Below are 16,283 nucleotides of genomic sequence, written 5' to 3' on the forward strand. Positions count from 1 at the left end.
GAGAGGATGCCCATTCAAGGGTTAACAGAGCATGGGGATAGGCACAGGCATGTGACCTGACTGTCACTAATGCAGGGCATTGGCATCAGGCCAGGTCTGGCATCTTCTTCTTTGAAGGCAGCTCAGCTACTGCCTTGGTCACAACTGCAGAACCAAAATCCTTGGGATATTTCAGACCCGCTCAATGGCTTTGGGTCTGCACCAGCTCTGCCCTTGGCACTGGGGGACCCCAACACCTCCTCACCACACACAGGGATGCAGTGGAAGCAGTGCCAGTTCTTATTTTCTTCTCTTTCACTCTGCTCTTTGCTTGGGTGATCATGTGCCAGCCCAGGCTCTCTGCTGTGATGGCAGCACAAAGTTTCATTTCTCTCCCTGAATTAGGAGCTTTTTGCCTCCCAGCAAGGACAGTAGGTGTCAAGGCTGACTGGGAAGGAATGGCCCAGGCACCCCAGAGAGTCTGTCATTGGTGTCAGCAGTGGGGCATTGCCAGCACTGGGGTGAGACCGAGCTACCATTAACAGGAGGGTGTGAGCCTCGTCAGGGTGATGGGGTGGGAAGGGCTCAGAGACAGGTTCAAGTTGTGATTAATGCAGAGAGGCTCCTACAGCGGCACAGGAGACAACACAAAGCAGGAGCTGTGTGTCTGTGCCATCCTCCATGGCTGCAAGAATGTGCAGGATGGAAAAATCTATGCTTTTTTGTGAGAAGCAAGGTATTTCTTTCACCAAAAGCAACACTTGGGTGCTCAGAAACTCAGCCTTATGCTAGGAACGACTTTGGGCACTTTTCATATCACTACATGCTCTACTCCCAGCATGTCCCTGGCAGTGACAGTGCAACCACCTGTGCCAGGAGGGGAGGACATTCAAAGTCCCCCAGTCTTTGCTCAGCTGGAAGCTTCAGGCCCCTGTACCACCTCCAAGGGCAGGGCAGGATTACTTCTCTGCCTCTGTCCCCAAAATGGGGACATCAGCTCCCTCCTCCTCCCAGGACCTGCTTATAAAGCTGCTTCTCTGAAACGACCCTCCCTGAAATCTGCGCCTTTGGCACTGTTTTCTTTATGGTTGATGAGCTTTGTGTTGTCACTTGTGCCCAGAACCGTCGCCTGCTGTGTGCCCAGCAGTGCTGCCCCTCTTACTGGTGGTGTTGTACCGCACGCCGTAGAAGTACTCGGGGCAGGGCCGAGCCACCAGCTGTCCCACCGCGCTCCGGGGCCAGCACGTGCCGATCAGGTCCACCGAGGCGTTGCACTGGGGACCTGCAAGGGAAAGTGCACAGGGTTGGCAGAGGTTTGTGGGCCACCATGGGCCACTTCCAGGCTGTTGAAAGGTCAGGATGTAAAGAATGAAACCCCAAAGACGAACTCTTGATTAAGGTGTTAGTTTATTATTGAGTATCAAGTGTTGATAAGCTCTTAATTAAAATGTTAGTTTGCTATTGAATGTTAAATGTTAAAATTCTAAACTTACCTTTTGTTGTCATTGTTAAGTGTTAATATCCCTTGATAAGTTAAGACGTGTTTTGCGATCCTGTATTTGTATTCCTTTCTGGAATGGAATGGCCCTTTCTGTCGGGGACCACTTCCACTGCTCCCAAAAGAACTTGCACACAAACCACATGCAAATGAGGGGTCTTTGGTGCAATTCAGACCCCCACAACAACAAACCAGCATATAACAAAAGAGTAAAAACTGTAACTCTACCCAGCAGAACTGCAGATAATTGTATGCCATCAACTAGAGCTGGGTTCCGTCCTGTCACCATAATTTTACAGCACTCAGTCTAAATGACACCCCTGCACCATGAGCCAACAAGCGCCTTCCTGGGGACTCCGGTGAGGATGGGAGCCCCTGCTCTGCCAGGAGACAAAGCTGCACACCTCCTCCTCAGCATCATCCCAGGAGCAGCGGCGTGTGCCTCCCCTCGGGCTCACACCCAGAGCTGTCTTTAATAAAGGCCTGGAGAGGAGCCTGGAGAGCTGGGGCTGCTGCATCAGCTGATGGGTCACCCCAAGCTCAGCCCCCAGAAAACCCTCATGGCAGACACCAAATGGGCCTGTGCAAGGCTTGCAAGCGCTGGTTGAATCATCATAGCCACGACTTGTAGCAGTGGGAATGGACACAGACCCGCCTTATTTTAAAAATCGGCTCCTTTTTATACCTTTATTTTCAACCTGACACTGAAACCAAACTGAGGCCTAACAGAATTTAATAGAAAGAGCGCACCCATTGGCTGGGTCAGCTGCCATGCTGCTGTCCACGCATCCTGCCATCCAAGCAGCTTCCTGCTCATACACTGTTCATGCATTCCCTCAGCCAATCAGCTTCCTGCTCATACACTGTCCACGTGTTCCTCCAGCCAATCACAACCTCGCTTCCAGCTGTCACTCAGCTGACTCTCCTCTCCCATAACTGCCTCTCACCCCTCAGCCGAGTTGCACCCTCCGGGCCTGTAGCTGTGCCTTTCCCGCAGGGCTTCTGGTGAGCACAAGCCTTGACAACTTTAATAACGGTAATCTCATATCCTCCAATAACTGTTACTCTGCTCCTGTCTAAAACTACTGGCTAAGCCAGTAAACTACTAAACTACTGGCTAAGCCCAGTTCTGGCACAAACCTAGTTTTAGACCTGGCTTCCAAGTTCCCTGGCTCTGGTTTCCCAGCCCTGCTCCTTCCTTCAGCCATGATGTTGGCATCCAGCCCCACAACAGGCAGTAAGCCAGACTTGCTCTTCCTCAGTGGTGAGTCCAGTCTGGTTCTAAGGCACTCCAAACATCTCACACCTCCTGGCTGCAAAATCTCCTTCCCAGCCGTTCCCATTGGTCTCTTCCAGTCTTTCCCAGGTAGAAAACTCCAAAGTTGCTGCTATTTTAGATTTCAAGTATTTGTGTGCTTTTCCCAGCTACACAAGTGTGCTAACGTAGGCATTAGGTAGGCCAGATTGCAGACTTTTTAATGTATAATTTGTGTATATTTAGAACAACACGTACCGTAGCTAAATATGTCCCTGCTTCATCTCACAGTGAGGTTGGAAGCACAATGGCTACAATATCCATATACTACAATCTAAGATAAGCAGGAAATGGGTGAGCAGGAGATGCTGGAAGAGGCACAGTTCAGTCCAAAACACTCCTGGGTACCAGAGGTGTTTGTGCTGCTAGCACAGAGACAGAGATTGCTATTTCCTAATACAAAACACCCCAATTCACAGCTCCTTGGGTGCAAGTGCCTTTCCCAAAAATTCCTATGGATGGAGCTGGCTGAAGAATGACCAAAGGAAAAAAAGCAAAATACTGTTGATGATGATGTAGAAGAACGTTTTTATGGAGGAATATTTGTTTTCATCGATTATCTGAAAAATTGTCTCCTTGTTATTTTGTGTTGTTCTCAGAGAAAATTTTCAGGGCTTTCAGTGTCTTCAAATATCTTCACAAGGGAAAACAGCTTCCAAGCATGTGAGCTGGGGAAGCATCAGAGCATGGTGAGTGTTACCTTCTGCCTCCCATAGCTTGTAGGGAGAAATTAATTTTAACAATGACCTTTGTTTTTAGCTTTGCTAATGTGTAGGGTTGCTGTGGCAACCTTCCCTTTATGTTAACTATTTTAAGCCTGTATTTTGTAGGAAACAAGGTGCCTTTTATCACATGTGTGTCTGTGCCTTTCTGCATCCATTTGAATTTATTGAACTCCTTTGTTGTTTAGATGGAAATTTGACAGAGAAATAGAGGGTCACAGTTAAAAAAAATATGATAACTTTCATCCTTGTAAGGAAAAAACAACCAGTAATTACTTGAACTAAGGACAAAGTTAAATTGCAAGTGCTCTTCCTGTTAGCCACCGAAGTGAGAAGCTGTGTGAATGTCTGGAACAGGAAAAGCTTCACATGGAACAATGCAGCACAGGAAAATGGGGTTTGCACAGTACTAATGGCCAGGGGAGCTCATGCAGCTATCACAACCCCTCATGGGGACTGGTAGGGCTGGGCACAAACTCCATTTTTTTTGCATAGTCTTTTGCCTCAGTTTCCCTCCTGCATTTCAGGGTCTGTTCTGGGGGACAGACAGAGATTGCTAAGGGAGGACAAACAGGAAGAATGAGTAACTAAAAGTCAGCAGGGCCAGAGAGCAACAATGATGATACCCTCCACCAGTAAAACAAACCCACAGCAATGCCATTAAAAACCAATTAAGAGAGACTCATGGAAATTATGTAGCCAGACAGAGGTACATCATTCTGTGATATGTCTGCTCGAGGCTGGATTTAATATCTCCACCTTTCTCCGAGGCACTTGGTGGGATGCTGCTTGGCACTCCCGTTAGAGCATGACAGCATCCCACCAGACACCAAACCCAGTGGGTCCCACCAGTCCCACCAGAGGGACGGTGCACCAGCATCACCAGGAGCTCAGCCCTCCGTGTCCCATGGGTCAGGGTGGTGCTGTGGGGTGGCATTGGGGTCTGGGGCTGCAGTCAGATGAGGAGATGCTCGGCCAGGCTGTCAGATGCTCCTGGACCTCTCCCTCTGCTTCACCCCTGTGCTGCCACTGGCAGCATTTGAGCTCTGTCCCACCGGGTTTTCATCCAGTGAGTGGCTGTAATATTTTTCTCAGGCTCACACTGAGAAAGGCTTGATGAAGAAAAGAGGCAGAAAGCAGATACTGCTCTTTCTGCTCTCCCCAGCATACAGAAAAGAGAGAAAAAAACCTCTCCTGATGGGGGAGTGATAAGTAAAACAGTGAAGACAAAGAGTGCCACGAGGGCTGCAACATCCCTTTTGCCCAGCACAACTTTGTGCTCCAGCTCCTGGAGTGGCACCTGGCTCCAAGCATTGAGAACACTGTTCATCATGGAAATGATATGTATCAGTACTGAATGCTTCCCTCCCTGCTTGATCCATTTTTGGATTTGCAGGGAGACTATTCTCCAGGTTCTGCACACGAGTGTTCCAGCTTCTCAGCTCCATTGGCAGCACAGGTTTGGTCTTTGCAGATTTACAGCACGAAAGGTCAGTGAATTTCCTACCTGCACTCAATTCCCGTAATTTGGCTTCTGCCCTCACAGAAACATGGTGTTTGGAGAAGGAAGGAGCTGGCCCTACTTTGAGACAGGGAACGAGGCACAGGGGAAGTTGCTGCAGTCCCTTCTCACCCTATTGCCTTTGCATTGTGCTGCTCTGAAGCAATATAAAGCTTCTTCTGAAGAAAAAAGTGTCTGTCCAGGGACTTACACTGAGACAACTATATCACAATAACTGTCTCAGGATAACTGTAGCAATCTGTTTTAAGAAAACATCCTTCTCCAGCCTGCTTCCACCACTCACAGAGACCTTCAAGATGGCTCTGAACTAAAGCCATGGAACCGTGTGGCACCTGGCAGGGTAAAGCTCTCCACTCCCAGCTAATCTGCCAGAAGATTTTGGCCAAATGGAGGATGAAGCATATTTGTCCTGGTCCAGCAGTACCAGACGTGTGGCCACAGTGCTCTTGAGCTGGTGCCAGGAGGTCTGAAGTATTATCATACCATCAAGCCATTGCTGGGATGCTCTGAAGAGGAGTTAAAGCAAAGCACATAACTGTGCTGGTAAACACATCCTGCTTTACAGATGGGCTTTTACATCCTGGGCGGAACTGTGCACCAACACAACGTCCCAGTTTGCTGCTATGCACAGACACTCTGAGGGGTGGAAGGGTGAAGCCTCTGTCCCCTTCTGTACACAATGCAAAAGGCAGGAGAGATGATGGAAATCTGAACTACAGGCTCATTCCCGTGGCTGGGAGTGATGGGGTTAAGATAAGGTGTCTCAAGAGTCTAACAGGTGAAAGTTGTTAACTCATATCACTACCTGTCCTGAGCTCTTCTTCAACCATAGTTATCTCTGACCCCCTGATGTCCTCTGTGACCGCATTGCTGCTGCCTGGAGACTCTGGCTCCCTGAGAGTGTCCCCTGTGTCTCTGCTGCAATATTTGCATTTGGCAATCAGGGCTTCATCTCAACATCTAATCAAAATACAACTCTCTGTGATGTCTGATGCATCAACTGCGAAATTGCACAAAAATCTCTTTGTCCCTCCCAGGCAGCTCCACCAGAGTGGTGAAGAAGAAAGACCCATTTCACACCTTATTCCCCACAACAGGGGCCGCCTTTGGGGTATGCTTTTACTTCCAGGTGCTGAAGTGCCAGGGAGAGGTGGCTGGGTTGAGCTGCAGAGTCACTCAGATGTTAAATGCTTGAGTAGCACCTTGAGGCATTGAGGGAAATGGCACTGGGGGACAATTTGTATTAAAATGGGGTGGTGGAGCTGTTTGACTTCACTGTGAGCAGCGGTTGGTGCTCAGGATGGCTGAGAGCAGCTGTGTCTGCCTCAAAGTAGATCCTTGCTTAAACTCTACCTCCAGCACTGTTTTCAGTGGCATTGGGGGCTTCTATTTACATTTGTAAGAATCCAGTCTTTAAAACATCCCCAGCAATCCTCCCAAGCATTCAAGTTCCATGATCCTCAATGTAAAATAATTACCCAGGCTAATTAAGCATTATGATAGCTATGGGCCATTGTAATGAATTTTTGACTTGTTGCTATTCACCGTCACTGACTATCCTCTCGTGTCTTTGCTGCTGCTCTGGACAAGAATAAATAAAAGGCACCAAACCTAGCTTGTGCTGTTGGTATCTGATGCATCTGTCACTTATGATGATCCATGTACAGATTTACAGCATATATATATGTGTGTGTATATATATATATATATACACACACACACACACATATATATATATGTATATAATGTATATAGTGTAGTGAGTTGTGTTTGGGGCTTATCTTGTTCTCCTGACATGAACCACAGAGTGTTTGGAGCTGTTTTATAACTAATTATGGCAGGAAGTTCTTTATTCCCTAGGGTTGGCTGGGATCTGGTGGTGGGTGAGTGAAACATCAAAATCCTTCCCTGGCAGTTTTCCCAGCAGAGCCTTCTAGTTTGGCTACAACTGAACATTCTCTGGCAGTGACTTCACTGCATCCAGTCCAAAGTACAGTTTAACTGCTGTAGCTGCTACTGACACTGGGATGTGTCAGGACACAGTTTCCTACTGGAAAACCTCTTCATCTTCCCTCTTCCACTACAATAAAATCTATGAATATCAGTGAGTTGCTGTTGACATCCCTGTTTCCCAGATGATGGAGCAGAATGGCCTTACTGACACTAGTATATATTTAAATCCACTAGGATTTTCCATATCAATGAGACTTTTGTTTCCCAAAACTACCCAGTACCATGTCTCTCCCTCAAGTCCCTGCCTAGACTCATTGCTGCATCTTTAACCCTTGCTCAGCTCCTTATTAATATTTCTGCCTCGGTGGGAGAGATGCCAGTGAGACTGAAAAGAGTCGCTGATGTTAATTTGACCTTTATGAATTTAAATTCCAGACTCACCCCAGGGGAGTCGGTGAGTGAATGAAAGAGCAGTGGCACGTGGGCTGCTGGAGCAGTGTCAGCGCTTTGGGAACTGAGCTGGAGTGGGTGGAAAGGCTCTTGGTCAAATTGTCACCCGCTGTGAAAGGTGTTACCAAACTTATCTGATAGTGCCTGCGAAGGATATGTTCTCATCACTCACTGCTTCTTAGCCTAAGGATTTTGCTGTATCTGGAACAATTAGATTTGCCTTATTTAATGCAAATCTACACTCCCTTTCCCCCTTGAAAAAGCCTTCAGTTAAAAACCCACAGACATTTCTTTTTTTCTGCTTAGCTTTGGTGTAATTTTTCTTTGCTTTAGGTGAACTGGCACTGGCATGAAACATTTCTTTCCTGACAAGGAATTTTCTGTGCTCCCCTCTCTCTCCTGAACATACACACACACACACACACAGAGGATTGAGGATAAGAATTCATCATGATAACAAGCTTAAAGGAGTGGATCATGCAGCCAGGACCAGAGTGGGATGTGAGCAATTGGGCAGCAACTCCTTAGGCTGATCCAGGCTTGAAAGCTACGAATGGCAAAACAACCCTTTGAGAGTGCTCTGAGCTTGCTCTGCTTGAGTGTTTTCTGCTGAGCTGCTTTGGAAAAGCCTCATTATTAATTAGGAAGAAGCTTTCCCATCTTCTCAGATTCTCCTTTCCCTCCCCAGGGAAACAGTCCTGCAGGTGCAGGAAATGCTTTGCCCTGGTGGATGAAATGACCTTGTCCCTCCCTGATGGACTTTGTAACAGGGCGAGAAGCAGCTGCTCACAGACCATGGGGAGTTGAAATTGTCAGCAAGAGAAATCCATGGTCTGAGTCAGTCCATGGGCTGGGAGCCTTTGGGACAGCACCATCCATGCCAGACAAGGGATGCTGATCCTCACTGTGCTCCTTTTCAAGCCTCATCTGAGACTTTCATGGCTTGCAGATGTTTGGAGGTGCAGGTGACCTGACTTCCTGAATGCACCATGCTGACCTCAAGTCCAGCCTGATATTCCTTCACTGCTACTGTGATGCTTCACTGCTTTCTGATGGAGTATTCAGCTGTGCCCCTGTGTCCCAGTCCCAGCTAAAATCAGGGGCTCAGTGACAGGAATTTTTGATGGATTCCTAGACTATCAAGTTGGAGCATCACAATGAGCCTGAATTCCCAGGGATATCATCCTGCACTGGGGGCTTGAAGGAAGATGGGTAAAACCATGGTGATAAGATGTTAGCACAAGGGGGTCCCCGGCCAGGTAATAATTAGCATAGACTACATGCATTTACAGAAGGCTAATCAATTATTCTTTATTAAGAAATCCATCACTTTTTTTATACCCTAGTTCACTACAGGTGGACCTAATTGGTCCATCACCATTGGCTAGTTAAGAAACCACCCTATGGTATACAAATCTCCATAACACATTCCACATATTAACAATACTGGTGCAGCAAGTTAAGATAAGAATTGTTTCTCATTCTTTTCTCTGATCTTCTCACAGCCTTTCCCAGAATGATGCCTGGGAAAGTTGTGTTTCTGTCTGTGGCCAGAGAGCTGCTGCCACAATAAGAGGGCAGGACAGGAGAGCTCTGTGAGGCTCAGGTGCTCCATGTTCTGGGATGAGAGTTTGCACCAGCTGCACCCCCTGAGCCTGGACAGCATTACCCCTGTGTGCCTCCACCCTCCACACCACTGCTGTGGCAGAGATTTTCCAGCTCAGTGCACATGCCTAGAGAGTGCTGGCACCCTGGTGACATCACTGTCCAGCTACATATCATCTTTAAAACTGAGAGATGAAGGGACTGGTGACCCAGGAGAGGAGAGGCCATGGCGAGCCGTGTTTTGGAGGAGGGATGCTGCACACAGGCATGAGGCAGTATCTTCCATGAATCCAGCAGATCCCCTGATGAGCCATGCACTGGGGGACTGCTGGGCTCATGTTGTCAGCATGTGTCATTTCCCGAGGGTTGTGAAGACATTAACAAATTAAGTCTCAGGGCCCTGCTGCAATTCTCATTAGCATCATCCTAACAACTCTTCAAGTTAAATAGCTCAAATCAAAGTTTCCAGTTTAGTAAATATCCCTCCACAGGAATTGCTGTCTCCATCAGGCAAGGCTTAAATGGACCCCAAGGACCAGGATTGGTGCTGAATTCCACTTCCCAAGCAGACATAAGACAATTAGTTTCCCTTCTGCCTCTTGTTCTAAGTCCCCTCCTCCAGCTGGAAGTGGCTCTCACATGTGCCAGTCCCATCCAAATGAGTTGCTCAGGAATTGCAGGTTGCGTGTGTAGAAACAATGGACAATTTGCAAATCTGAAGCCTCACGTTCTCCCCTCTGCCAGTGAGATGGACACCAAAGTGCACTAAATCCTGCTTGTAATCATGTGGATAAATCCCCACTGAGCAAAGCCAATCCTTGCAGAAATCAGCGCTCAGTGCTTGAGGATGGTGGTGATTCCAGGGCAATCAATCAGCAAACCACAGCAGAAATTCTCCCCCCTTTCTGACCTCTCCCTCCAGCTTGAGAGGTTCCAGCAGTGGGTGGAAAAGGCCATGAGCTGGGCATGAGGATTCTCTGGGACCTGCCTGCTGCCCTGGGTCAGGATTTATCACATCTTAACATGGCCAAGGACAGGCCCTTGCTGAGTAGAGTGATGAAGCCTTCAGGGAGCAAAGCACATGAGTGATGACTAAGTTTCTTGTCTGACCAGACATCCAAGCATTGCCATTCCACAGGCAGCTTTTGCTGTCCCCTGGCTTTCTGTCTCCACCTTGTGGGCTTGGGAAGCTTCTTGCAGGGCAAGGTAGCCTGGATTTGTCCAGACTGGATCAGCTGGTGCCAAGATGGGATTTGTTAAAAAGGAGCTGTTAATGCTGCTGTTAATGGGTGGTGGGCAGCCATCCCTCAGCTCTGGGTCCCCATGGCCATTCCTCAGTGCCCAGTCCTGTGGACATCCATCACCCTGGCAGAGTTCCTTGGTGCCTGCTCTGATTCTCATTCAGTCACGGAAAATCAACACTGCAGCATCCCAGAGCTGGGGATGACTTTTCTCCTTGTCCCTGTGAGCTCCACTCCTTCTCACACGTCTCCTCCCCCAAAAGCTGTCACTGAACCAGACCTGTCACTGCTGAGGTGACATCCAAGTCACATCCTGAATATAGGCTAAAAGCCATTTTTGGCACAAGCTCTGACCTGATTGGATCAAACCCATGTACAATGTTGAGTAAGAGTGGGCTGTCCATGACCCTGCTGCTCCCACCCATCAGGGCTGAGCCAGCCCTGGCCATAGCCATGTCCGCAGAAGCTCTTTGTGACTGGTGGCATCCCAAAGTGCTCAATGGCACCTGTGTAGGAGTGCTGGGGGGCAAAAGTTGGCTGAGCCCAGAGCCATGGTGGCCACACTGCACTGGTGACGTGGTCTTCACAAAAAGTCAAAACCTCCAGTCATCATGCCTGGGCAGGGGGATGGTAGAGGAGGGTTGTGAGAGTCTGTCCGAAACTTCCCTCATTTTTTGCCTCTCGATCGTCATGAAAGCCAAGACCACCGGGGAAAGGGAAAGATCCTGTTCTGAAAATCCAGGTCTGTCTGGTCCACCAAGCCAGATTATTGCCTACGGGTGTGTTTGCTCAACTCATGGAACACTGCACCCAAGAAGGGGCAGCGTGCTCTCCTTCGCCTGCATCACCTAGCAACGCTAGTGCTGGAATTTCTCCACCCTTCTGACTTGGCTGGACTTTCTCTCTGGAATGACCTTCCCGGAGGTCAGCACAAAAGGACCCTCCACTCACCGTACATCAACCACCATGACAGATGGACTGAGATGGGAAAAGGTTCTCCCTCAAGGACTGAGACGTGCGACCCCTACATGGAAAAGCTCCCCTCTTTCCCCAAAAGGACTAAGACTGAAATCCCCACCATAGCGTGAGGGAAGGTATGCGTGGGGACCGGAGCAAGTTTTGCAAGCGACCACTGGACGGAGAAGACAATGGTTCCTGCCTACGACATCTGCTGCTGACGACACCTGTTCCTGATGGACTACTGATGGACTCCTTGTACCCTTTATCAATAGACTATTTTGAAATGGGTCCCCTTCCCCCATTTCAAAAGGACTATAAAAAAGGTTAGACCTGACTGATACCTTTGAGATCTCCCCTGACGTGAAGACGACAGGCCTCTTCGTCGACCGGACTTCGAGGGACTTTGTCATCCGCACGTCTGGTAGCTATATACCTCCTCGCCCTCCCTCTCTTCTTTTTCTTTTCCTTATTCTTTTCCCTTTCTTCATTCCCCTCTCTCTAACACATCTTTTCTATGGCTATTTAATAAAAGTACATGTATTTTGATTTTACTGCAAATCCCCTTGTCGTGTCAGTTTTTGCACCCTGAGATCAGTGAAAAAGAACCTACACGAATCATGTCCTTAGGACGGATCGTGTCAAGGGTGGACATAGGGGCCAAAGTCCTGGTGTCCCTGAGCATGGCATAGAACAGGCAGCCAGCCCTGATGTTTCTTTGTCCATCTCTGCCTCTGTCCAACAGACATTTATTTTCTCTATTTTCATCTCCTGAAAGGTGCACCTTCTACCTGCCTCCACTGTCACTCTGCAAGGAGGCTGCAGCAGCACCAGCAGAGGGCTGTGATGCAGTGTCTGCATGTCCCACCTCCCCAAAAAGGATCCATGCAGCAGCAGATGAGCCCAGAAACACCCCTGACACCCTCTTCCAAGCACTGGATCCCCGGGGGTGGCTGAGATGGGCTGGGGGACACTCACCAGTATGGTTGGTGACAGGTGGCAGGCTCTCGCAGTACTGCTCCTGGATGGAGGCTGCAACCGGGCTGTCCCAGAGGAGAAACGCCTGGATGGGGAGAGAGCAGACAGGGGTGGGGTTATATGTGCAATATGCTGATTCCCCATCCCCAAATGCCTCCTTGGGTCAGATCTGAGCTTGCCCATGTCTGGGTGGGTACCACCCCAGAGCTTGCACAATGGACACGTACCATTTACAGGATGGCTTCCTAGGGAAACTGTGCTGGGGGACTGCACTCTGTTTCCCACCCAGTGATCTTCTCCTGCCTTGAATACCCCCCCTCAGCAAATCCTTCTGCAGCCCCTGCTGAATCATGGAACCTCTGCTATTTATCATTTAATCAACACTTTTGGGTTTACCATCTTTCAATCCTGAGAGCAGACAGGGGAAACATGATGAGCCTGACACCACGCTTGGATTTTCAATCCCTTACTGAAATCACAGCCTTGTAAGCTGTCAGTGAGAAGAGGTTCATACGCATCCTTAAGGAGATCTGATCCACAGACAACCAGCTCTGGCTGAAGTGATTTTTTTTTTTCAGGAGAATTGTCAGCAAACACCAACGTTCCCATTGAGTTGGAAAGCACTGATCATGATTTACCCAGCTCTGCTAAAACTCTGCACAAGGAGCTATTTTGGAAAAATGATTATTGAATTATTATGCCTTTGCAGGAGTTCGGGGAAACTAAAAGTGAGAAAGACAATTGCCAGGATGAAGGGATTGCAAAGATGGCAGAGGGATGGTGCTGTTGGTCTCACAGCTCACCACGGTGCCAGATGAGGGAAGGAGGGAACCTGATATTTTGCATAAAAGGGTGACACAGGCTCATCCCCTCTCCTCCACCAGCACTAATGGTGGATGAGGCTCAACCCCACTTCTTTCACCTTCAGCAACTGACCAAACCCCCTGGAGAAAAGTCACTGATTAAATGACAGAGCTGTGCCCCAAAAGACATCACATAGAGATCCCTTGGGAAACAGCCCTGAGCCTGAAGGCAGGAAGGGCTGCAGCTCCCCTGCTTGCAGGCAAGCTCCTCAGGGACAACAACCTTTGCCTTCCCCATCAGCCAGGCTGATTCCTAGTGCCTGACCCCCCCCCCCCCCCTTCCTGAGTGCCATTTACCTTCCAAACTGCTCTGAACATAGAGAAGACATTCCTCCTCTTGTCCTTGAGCCATAGAAACACTGTCTGCCCTTGCTGGCATACCCAGCCATCCTCATGCCTTACCAAGGCATTAACAGGATTTATTCAGACACAAAGACAAGCTCAGCACCCACTTGCTCTTTTCCAAAGAACTGTTTACTGCCTTGGGAAGCTGGTTTTGACAGCAAGAGAGATGTTAGGCAGACGTATAAATGGAGCAGAGAATAGCTGCCTTGTTGTGACTGCTCCAGATGGCACAGAGGATCCGGCAGCTCAACCCTGCCCTGGTGTGAGAGCTGTTTGGAGCTCCTGGATGCTGGTCCTACAGGAGCTCAGCACCTCCTGAGTCTCCTTTCAGAAAGCTGAAACCACCCAAACTCCAGACAGGGAGGAATCAAGGATATAGGGAGTCTGCTCCCCTCTGTGCTGATGCCCACAGCTGGTGCCCACCATACCTGTTGGCTCTTGGCACTGGCAGATGGGACACAAGGGTTCTGCCCAAAAGATGTCTGGGATGGTTTGTCTATCTGAATAGGCTTTCAAGTGTTAATTGGATGTTTCTCCTAATCCCAGCCTGCTCCAGCCTGGTAGTGCCATTCTCCTTCCAGACACAGGGAGAGGTCTTGGCACTGAACAGCACATGGACCAAGCCACAGCCACAGAGGGGTGTGGATGGAGCAGTCACTGGCTCTTTGCAGGCTTTGTAAATGAGCTGAAACAGCTACAGAAGAAAGAAAGAAAGGAAAAAAAAAAGGATCCCCAAAACAGAACTAATACTAAGAGTTTTTTTTACCAGGCTCTGCAGTGTGGCCAAAGCTCTTGAGAGAGGCAGAGTTTTGTCCCACTCCTGTCAGCATTTTGAGGGGAATAAGCAGGGGTTGTGGCAGCTGCAGGGGGATTTGCCCCAGTGAAAAAATTCTTATTGCTGGTCGCTGTCTTATCTGTTTTACTCTTTGTGGGTTAGTGCAACCCTCTCTGTGCTTTTACAGAGAGAACAGGTCAAAGCTCCGTCCTTGAGGAGCTTCTCGTGCCAGAGCATCGCTGCTCTGTAAGATGCCACATGGTGCCCAGCAGGGCCCAGCCTGGCCGGGCTGGAGCCAAGCTCACCTCAAGAGCCCCGACACGGCAGTGGGTCGTGCTCGGGCCAGAGAGGGGCTGTATTCCTCCGCCCTCCCCACCATGCCTTCACACAGCTATGGCAGATCCCTCTCTGCAGGCAGGAACACCTCTGTGACCTCTCTGAGCCTGCCAAAATCCTGGAGAGCCTCAGCTGAGCTCTCAGCTGTCCGGGAAGGAAGGCAACCTGCTCCTCTGGAAGCAGCCGCTTTGCACAGTGCTCCCAGTTAGCCAGGGGAGCTGCTCCCACGGAGATGGGTGATGGTTCTGCCAGGAGCTGCATGGACCCCGTGGGTGCCCGCACTGGCAGCAGCTTCTTCTCCATCAGGAGCCACCGTTGTCTCCCCTGCTGTTGCCTCAGCATCTGCCCAGCTCCCTTCCAGGCTCTGTAACACCCGTGTTTTATACACGGAGATGGTTCTGGTTTAGTCTTGGATCTCACGGAGCACCAGCTCCTTCCTTTCATCCCCACATTTTCTGTAGCAGGACCAGCCCCCCCAGTCCTTACTGCACAGCTCAGACACAAACCCTGACACTGCTCCCATGTTTCCTGTATCCTGCACAGAGCAAACATCTGTGGTGGTCGGTGTCCCACCACCCACCATGCCAGGGCTGTACCAGAGGGGAAACTGAGGCACTGAGGACCACCTGCCTCAGGTCACTCAAGCTGTGCAGCACCATATGGGACAGATTTCTGCAATCTGGACACACCAACCATGTCCTGGTGCTGCCAGGGCTATAAAAAACCCCAGCTGTTCCCGTGCCTGTGACGATGGCAGGTCCCCTGGGTTAGAAGATGCAACATCGTGGACTAGAACAGTGTCAGCTCATCAGCACTGGGAGTCTGGCTGCTGCTGTGGGGGTGAGCAGCACAATCACACACACATGGTGTCACTCTCTGTGACCTGCCACTGACCTGGCAGAAAAATTCAATTAATAACAATTAGGAATTAATGTCCCCTTGCGGTGCTTTTGCTCTCTCAAGCAATCCATGGATACTAATTAATACATTCACATCCAACTGCAGTATCACCCCCTGCACTGTGCTACCCAGAGACAAGCATGTGTCCCCCCCCAAACCCTGCTATAATGTTGCCTCAGAAAAGAAGGGATCTGCACGGCAGGAAGGGCTGACAGCTCTGAGCACGAGATAGATGGCTTGTAGCCTAATTAGCAATCGAGGAGGTCCAGTGCCGAGGAGGGGCTGTAATTGGAGAGCGGAGCGATTAGCGGGACTGAAGCTGGGATGAAGCTGTGGGAGACAGGGGCTTTGCACAGAGCTGGGGAGGGCAGTGGGAGCAGAGGACAGTGGTGGCCTCCATGACCTTCCTGGGAGGGGGGACAACACAATCCACTCTGGAGCTGTCCTTGCTGTAGGGACCTGTCTGACCCATCAGTTCTGCTCCCTGCCTTGGCTGGGCTTGCTGCCCACTACACTTGGTGTGCAAGAGGAAAGACCTCCTGGAACACATGGGCAGGGAAGGGCTGAGCAGCTGCTGCCCTGGACCTTTGCTGAGGTTTCCCAGGGCATCAGGCTGGGATGGAGCCTGTTCTTGGCTCTGAGCCTGCAGCAAAAGGTGCCAGACTTTGGGTGTTAAATACAGTGAGTGTTAAAAGAGCTGGATGCCAACTTCAGATGGCAGAGCAGCATCAGTAGAGTGGGGAGGGAGCAGCACATCCTGCCAGGACTGCAGCTGGAGGCTGGAGGTGGCCTGCAACAGCCTGACTGAAAGAGCTGCCCCTCAAATATGCTTGGAGGTGCCTCC

General features: G+C 49.6%; 1 protein-coding gene and 1 long non-coding RNA gene across 4 annotated transcripts in view; one reads left to right on the plus strand and one right to left on the minus strand.

Annotated features, from left to right (window-relative positions):
* The window catches only part of CRHR1 (corticotropin releasing hormone receptor 1), a 30,584-nt gene that overhangs the window by 9,869 nt on the left and 4,432 nt on the right, over positions 1-16,283 (minus strand). The window contains exons 1-3 of one of the 3 annotated variants that reach the window (XM_064400104.1): positions 2,163-2,191; positions 1,473-1,550; positions 1,142-1,261 (exon numbers count right to left, since the gene is read on the minus strand). In XM_064400104.1, coding sequence (XP_064256174.1) covers positions 1,142-1,261; positions 1,473-1,485 — 133 coding nt within the window. In that variant the 5' untranslated portion in view covers positions 1,486-1,550; positions 2,163-2,191. Of the gene's footprint in view, positions 1-1,141; positions 1,262-1,472; positions 1,551-2,162; positions 2,192-12,220; positions 12,306-16,283 lie in introns of those variants that run through there. The other 2 variants (XM_064400103.1, XM_064400105.1) reach the window with 2 other exon arrangements.
* LOC135286868 (uncharacterized) lies at positions 2,362-6,650 on the plus strand. The gene is made up of 4 exons (XR_010350862.1): positions 2,362-2,513; positions 3,392-3,481; positions 4,911-4,973; positions 5,061-6,650. It is a non-coding gene; the product is annotated as an uncharacterized LOC135286868 (long non-coding RNA).

Source organism: Passer domesticus, chromosome 27 (assembly GCF_036417665.1).
Source record: "Passer domesticus isolate bPasDom1 chromosome 27, bPasDom1.hap1, whole genome shotgun sequence".
In the NCBI taxonomy this organism is placed as follows: domain Eukaryota; kingdom Metazoa; phylum Chordata; class Aves; order Passeriformes; family Passeridae; genus Passer; species Passer domesticus.